The sequence below is a fragment of the Barbatula barbatula genome (genome assembly GCF_947034865.1).
Source record: "Barbatula barbatula genome assembly, chromosome: 14".
In the NCBI taxonomy this organism is placed as follows: Eukaryota; Metazoa; Chordata; class Actinopteri; order Cypriniformes; family Nemacheilidae; genus Barbatula; species Barbatula barbatula.
Window position 1 is genome coordinate 5249611 of NC_136777.1, and position 7905 is coordinate 5257515.

General features: G+C 37.5%; 1 protein-coding gene across 1 annotated transcript; it reads left to right on the forward strand.

Moving 5' to 3' along the window:
- Positions 1–683: 683 nt before the first annotated feature.
- Positions 684–3975, forward strand: cox16 (cytochrome c oxidase assembly factor COX16). Its single transcript, XM_079473542.1, has 4 exons — positions 684–904; positions 1174–1251; positions 1452–1520; positions 2432–3975. Exons 1-4 carry the CDS (start codon positions 842–844, stop codon positions 2543–2545), a joined length of 324 nt encoding a protein of 107 aa, XP_079329668.1. The 5' UTR covers positions 684–841; the 3' UTR covers positions 2546–3975.
- Positions 3976–7905: the final 3930 nt, after the last annotated feature.

Sequence of the window (7905 nt, forward strand, 5' to 3'; positions counted from 1 at the left end):
TATGTAATGTTGTTTCATTTAGCAAGACACATGTATATAGAGCCTATAATTAATAAAAGCAACAATCTTTTCATAAATTATGCTTGACACCACAGAAACAATCATCTATGTCTTGCTCAGTATAATAGAATATTTAATGATCTAGACATTAAATAATACGTTAATGTGTTTTGCATTTATATGTTTATAGACTTGTTTGGCATAGCTGGGTTGATCTTAGTCAAATCAAGTCATCTTTATTTATATAGCGCTTTTTAAAATTTTCAGTGTTACAAAGCAGCTGTACAAGAAAACATTGACTAAGCAAAACATATAAGGTCAAAATAAAACACAGGTCAAATTAAACTATACAATTCCGGCCAGGCAAACCCAAAACCAAGCTCTTTGTGGTGTTCTGAATCTCTAATAAGTTAAAATCTAATAATAAAATAAAATCTAATAAGTTTTAAATACTGCGAATAAAACAGATCGTTGTAGTTTCCCCCTGCACCCGAGGCCGCGCCCCCAGCTATGACACGACACCGATCAAGTCTATAACCTGTTCCTTGTTTATTTATAAAGATTAAAATATATGTAAAGTTAAGTAGTAACAAAATAATCAGTCTACAGGCTCATGTTAGACAGTTTGTTGAAGTTTTCTTTACAAATTTGAGTTAAGTTTCGCTGGGCTGAATATGGACGCTGTGGTAACGGAACCACATATTTGTATTTGTTTTACACGGAGGAAATATGACGCTGCACGAAGCCGCCGCGGGGAATTGTGGGCTGGGTTTACATGGCGGCGCCCGGTGGAGTCATGTTGAATGATATGTTCCTGACATTTGCTGTTCAATAGCTAAACATGTGGAATCAATTTCGTAAACTGCAACGTAACAGAACCGTGAAATATGGCGTCCCTATGCTGGTGAGTCTTTTAGATATTACGTTTGTTTGACTGTCATTGTCATTTAAATAATAAGTCATTGGTGTTTTTTTCTGTAATGCTAGTTTGTTGTTTAGGTTTGGTTTTAACATATATTCCTTGAAACGTGTTTCCTGAAAATGTTTATGCAGAAGGAAAATCAAGTTATCGACACACAAAACAATGACTTTTGAAAAGGGATGTTTTGGGTGAATTACGAGTATCAAGGTTAATGTATTTATTTATTTTGTTTGTATAATGTTTATTTGAAGCTGTTGGTCGTGGGAGGGTCGTTTGGTTTGAGAGAATTCACACAGATTCGTTATGATGCGCAGAAGATCCGAAAGAAGGTACATGAGACATCACATCACTTGTCTGTCACTCAAAACCTTGTCAGATCTGGTTTAACAGTCTGAATCTATATTTTTTTCGAGCTTCAAATGATCTGCCACGCAGGCACAATACTCCAGTCATTAATAATTTCTGTTGTTAAGTAAAACCAATATTTTATTATGCCTCTCTGTGTTCTTTCTTATGATATGTGTTTTAGCTGGACCCTACGCTGGAGGCGCGAGTAAACACTCAAAAACAGACTGTCATACTTCAGGAAGAGTATGAGGTAATGAGAGGAATACATTTGTGAAGAAGATTCCATGTTTTAGAGTATGTATTTATCTATAAGTATGCCACAGGTCAAAAGTTAAGGGGCATTAATATTCTTTTCAATATTATAGAATAACAGTTAACTCTGAAATAACACACATGTAACTTTGGGGATTATGCTGATTTTTATTCTTCTGCCCAAGGCATTCATTTAAAATGATAATAAAATAATAAAATGTTATTTTTCTAATGAGAAATGTGAGAAAATTAGACCAATGTTAAAACAAAACACTGTGAAAGAATTGTAAGTAAATATGTGTGTGTAGTACACTGTTAAAACTGCCTTATAGTGAAAGGTGTCTTGTTAAATGCAGGTTTTAGGTTTTTACCCAGGACAGGGTGACTCAGGAACTGTAATCACGATTGTATGCTGTTGTTGCACAAGAAAGGTTGCCCCATTGGCATTGACACCCCAGCATTATTGCGCTGTAAATAGTTTTGGATGGATATTTTCAAAGTACTATCTAGCTGTTTTGTCTCTGGTAAATGTACTCGATTGTGCTTGGTTGTGTCTCCCTTTATATAGCTACAATTTGTGTGTGGACGAATCTGTCTGCTACACTACATAACCAGACAGTTTTTAGACTGAAGTGGTGACTCTATATAAACCTTATTTTTAGTTTTAAGCCATTATCAGTGGCCGTTATGTGACGACATTCTACATGGCCTTAACTTTATCAATAAACAGTACAGATCATGTACTATCAGACAGGTAGTTGAAGAGCGCCTTCTAGTGGAAGCGGAACATATGGTCAAAAGTACCTTGATTAGATTGTATTTAGGAAAGTAAAATGCAATTTAGCACAGCTATTAATATGTTTGTGCACAATGATAATGTAATGTATCATAATGTAATGTCTGCTTTAGAAACTGAAGGATGTGGACTTGAAGAATTGGAGCAACATCCGTGGCCCACGTCCATGGGAAGATTCTAAAGAGTACCAGGAACAACAGAGAGCACGACTGAATAAAGGCACATAGAATTAAACATTGTCCCTCTACTGGTGTGAAGGTGTTCATAAAACCTGTTCAGTTTGACGGGTTTGTTTGTCCTTGAAAGATATATCTGCACTATTGAACATTATTATATTTGACCAGAAACCACAAGTTTAGAATCTGTTTGTGAATGTGATTGGATGCCTATGAGAAAAACCATGTTGTGTTATCTTGAGATTTGTAAATATACCTCGTAATATATGTTTTGATGTGTGGCTGATTATGTGTACAGTTTGGTCCTTTACTAGGGGTTTAAAAGACATTTGAGCAATGCATGATATAAGATAAGTCTTATTTACTGACTTATGTTTGTGATGTCGATTCACATTCACCATAACGGAGAGCCCTTAAAGGCCTTAAAAACTGCATTATAAAATTTTGCTGGTACATTCTTTTCGCTTCTGTGAAGGATCAATCAGGGTTTTATTACAGAAACCGTACAGCAGACAGACAGTAATGAGTGAACGTCATGAATCTTTATGAACCAAAATGGGCCGATATGTGGGCCAGGCTGATAAATCCGACAGTATTTGGCTATTTTGAGATTGTCCACTCTGCTGATTAAGAGGGGTTTTTGCTCATATAATGGTTCCAAGATTGACTGACAGCTTTGTCATTTTGTCAGTTCAGTTATTTGGTCTTTTCTAATGGTTTTGAGCAAACCGTTTTTATTATTCAAATATGTTCTCTTAAATGCGCATGGTTAAATGCGCATTGTAACTTTTTCAGAGAGTAAAAACGGTGGCTCTCTGGTGCTTTTTTATGAGGGGTGTAACACGTCTTGTTATTTTCACTTTAAAAGTACAATTCAGTGTTGTAAAAAAGCTTAACCTATTATTGCAATATGCTGCAGTGCCTCTCATCATGTGGCGTGACCTGCTGAGTTTGTGTAAAATATCACCCACTGCTGCTTTAATCAATCTTACACCTATGCTTGTGTGATGTCAATGACACTGCATCAAACTGTGAAGGTGCAGATGGTCTTGTTTCAGTCCTGAAGAGCATGTGTTACAGTCAGGATCCAGGCACACAATGCTGCTCTCCATGTTAATGCCAGCACTGACTCATCTGTGTGATGTAAAGCTTTGTTCCGTGGCACATTTTAACAAGTCCCTGTTGACTTTCTCTCCTTCTCATGTCACTCTCCTGGTGGAAATTCCAACACTGTCATATCATGTGTACTGTCACTTTAATTGCTCACGTGGGAATGACCCCCAAGGGCAGCGGGGGACACGTCAACAAATCTGACTTCAGGAGTCCAGATATCCTTAGGGGCATAATAGCAGCTCATGTATCCATTCCAAATCAAAATAGATTTTACAGGGAAAGCCTCTGTTATGTTTCAATACAATTTTGAAATGTGTTGGCTGGTCAGGTGGACAATATTGAAGAAAATACATCATTTATCAAGCTCCAGATGCCTGACTGTTTATTTTTCAAACTAAATTATTATTCATTTCCATGTTGGATATCACTTTAAAATTAGTTGTTATTGCATTTACGTTAAATGTAATTAATTAACAGTTTGTTACACAGTTTTTTATTTTGTGTTTATACTGTCTTGCAAATTGTTTACTTAAAGGGGTTTTATTTTATTTACAAAAGGCAAATGACGGTGACCAAAGCTCCCGCACAGAGGAGATGGTATCCTATTGGAACGAAACGAAAAATGCCAGGTTCGTCACCGGAACTTAGACGCCTTTGTCATTTGCCAGAAAAACATGCCTCAGGTTCACGCGCAATATCCCTTTAATGGCAAAAAATGCTTGAAAATCTAATTTCACTTTTTTAAAATCAAAACTTTGTCATAGTTACGTTGCACAATTCTAGGATGTTACACTCTATGATGATTCTCAGGTGGTTGTTATAGGTAGTTGCCTAATGGCTAAAGTCAATGGTCCACCCCAAAGTTTCTGTGATATTGTCTCTGGATTTAGCTCATATCCAAGACAGAAGAAATCTGATTTTTTGTTCTGTGTAAACGCCGCATCGAACCCGCTTTCTGCATTCATCTTGATTTGTTTTCAATTTAGGAAAATCGTTGACTACCATAGAAAATGAAAATGGTAGCCAAATGTGCCGTAAATAAATAGCTATACAATTTTTCCTAAATTCTTCAAAATATAACAAACAAAAAAGAAACTATACTTTTTCCTTCTATGGTATAGTCAATGATGTCCCAAAACTGTCAGTTGCTAACATTTTTTCCAAATATCTTTCTTTGTGTTCTTCAGAACAAAGAAATGTTTACAGGTGTGGAAAAACTTGAGGGTGAGTAAATGATGACATTTTTGTTTGGCCTTTCCATTTAAATGATTCGGGAGAGTTTAATGAGGTTGGACATTTAGGAGAGAACGTTAAAGTATTAAAGTTGTGCAGCCTTGTAAGTACCGTAACTCCAGCCTTCAGCAAGCAGGCATGAAAACACACTATTCATATGCATGTACAGTATAGTGTGTTTTCAGTGGAGTGTATGTTTAAGCGTTTAGTAAGTGTGCGAGTGTGCTCTCAGACTGTGATGGTTTGAGACTCCCTCACACGTGTGCTTAAATTTTTCATCACAAACTGCAAGAAAACGGCATCAATAATTAAACACGGCACTAAGAAAAGAAGAAACCAAATTCAATATTTACTGCCTACTTCCTGAGCCACCGAATCACATGGCAGAAAGGAGAGAGAGGTGTTTGTGTAGATTACACAAAGGGCCCAACTGTGAAATCGTCAACGATTAGAGAAAAATGCCTCTTCCAAAATCACACACCCACAATAACTCGTAGCATTGTAATTATCTTTTAGACATTGTACCATGTAATTAACGTGACATACACACCTCCACGATGGAACTCCAAACCACTTTGCCACTCGCAGCATGATGACATCAGTGCCGGCCTGCTGTCACACATGCACACGCATTATCACACGCATGCAATTACTATCATTACATTGTACAAAAACAATGAAAGTCAATGAAAAGTCAAAGCTAATGATGTTCAAAACACATAACAACCGCAGAAACTCTGGCATTTTCATTTAGATATTATTAAGCATTTCTATTAAAGATTTTAGGCTTTTCTATATTACAGGCCCATTTTCCACCCCATAATGTAGTAAACTGAAACCCACACAAACTGTTTTATTCCACAAATGAGTGTGTTTGTTGCTGTATGTTGCTTATTGTTTTCCTTTGTCATAAATCTGTGTTCTATAAATATCCTGATGCTAAGCAGCAGAAGGACTGTTCAGGCAGAAACTACACACTACCCCCTGGCAGAACTATACTGACACACACAAACACACATCTCATGAACATAATCTCAGATTCATTCATACTTCAGCACATACAAACATGCGCACACATTTTTGTCTTGCCAATCATGTTTGCACACATAAGCATGCTGGCACTAACAAGCCACCTGAGCGTCACTACATCTCTGACATCACTATACATACAAATTTCATTTTTACTCTATATCAAAGGGATAGTTCACCCCAACTTTGTTTTGTTTTTGTTATTTACTCAACGTCATGTCATTTCAAAGCGAAACTATGTTCTTCTAAAGAACACAATATATTTTGAGGAACATTGATTACCAAACAACATTGGAGCGCATTGACTTCCAACACAAAACCACATTTTTCAAAATATCTTGTTTTGTGTTCCACATAAGAAGAAGTCATATGCAGGTTTTGCACCATGTGAGGGTGAATAAATGATCACATAATTTTTTTTGATGCACTATCCCTTTAGGAAGATGTTGCAGCACAAATACAGAAGGAATGTAGTAAAGCTATTGTGCTTGCTTTTCCTCCCATGCAACTTTTCCTTCAGATTTCACTCTTATTTTATATCTCTTTATCACTCTTATCTCTTTATTTTGTTTTATCTGGAAATTTGTTGTATCCAAAAGTGAAATGGGTTTCCAAACAGTAATTTTCTAATCAAATCTGATTCACTGAAAGTTAAAGTTAAATAGTGTTACCTCTCTGTTACTTTCCGTTTTTTAAAACAACTTCATCTTCAGGCCTCAATGTGTGCAGTTTGTTCCAGAAGCAGTGGCTTTTTGGAGTCAGGGGAAAGAGGGAGGATACACACACAGTTTAACCTCTGTTAATGATGACAGGAGAGATGAATGTCTCTTTATCCATTGTGTGTAGATTTCCCATCAGCGTGCATTAGAGCTGGCCACTAAGGTGCCATTCCCGTTGGTGAGTGTGGACATACGAGCTGATTCAGCTGAAGAACATTTTGCCTGTCACACACCTGTCTTACTGCAGGAGGAGACAGACAGCTAAGTCTATGTCTCCTGTTCTTTGGGTCACGCCGCATCACTCGCTCAATGGCTGCGGTGGGCATGTGTCTGCCAGTTTCTGGCCTTTTATAAAATGTGAATGCCGTTTCCCTACTCCAATGCTTATCTTTGATGAGTGATTCTGATTGGTTGCTAGGTGGTTGTTGTTTGTTTCTGCATGGTATGTGTGCGTTCTAGCATTAATTTGATTATAAGACGCACATTAGAGAGTCAATTGAGCATTCAATGACAGTTCTGGAATAAATAGCAAGAAGAATTCCCCCAGGTCAAGGGGGTGACTGGCTTTTAGTTTAGAATCAAGATGATGGGATAATTTCTTCTTTGCTTCTCAGTTGATTTGTCCTTCACTCTAAATAACCACAATCCTCCCCAACTGAACAGCCGGAGTGTGTGTTAACAGGTCATATTTTGTGTGTGTGTCTATGGTGATTCGTTTTAGCTTTGTTACATGTGTGATAAATGATTTGGTCATTTGAAGGGTAACCATAATTAGAATAGGCTGGTACAGTGGCTTGATTACAGTGTGAGCTGTAGTATTGTGAAATAACAGAATAGCTGTTAAAAGTCACAATATTATATACTGCATGATCTGTCGTCGAAAACCTACGGCAGGCAAAGGCTAAATCCTTGTCATCTGTCCTTGTTTTGCTTGATCTCTCTGCTGCATTTGATATTGTGAACCACTGTCTCCAAACTGGGAATCTCTGGAACTGCACTCAACTGGTTTGACTCTTATCTCACAGGCAGATCTTTCAAGGTATCCTTGAGAGGCGAGACATCCAGATCTCAGCAGCTGACAACTGGAGTTCCTCAGGGATCAGTTCTTGCTCCTCTCCTCTTTTCTATACATACCACCTCCCTGGGTCCAATAATTAAAGCACATGGGTTCTCATACCATTTTTTATGCAGATGATATGCAGCTTTATTTCCCTTTTCAGCCAGAGACCCCAACATCTCTGCCGGTGTCTCTGCCTGCCTTCTCTTCTTAGATGAAAGAGCATCACCTACAACTCAACCTCTCCAAGACAGAACTCC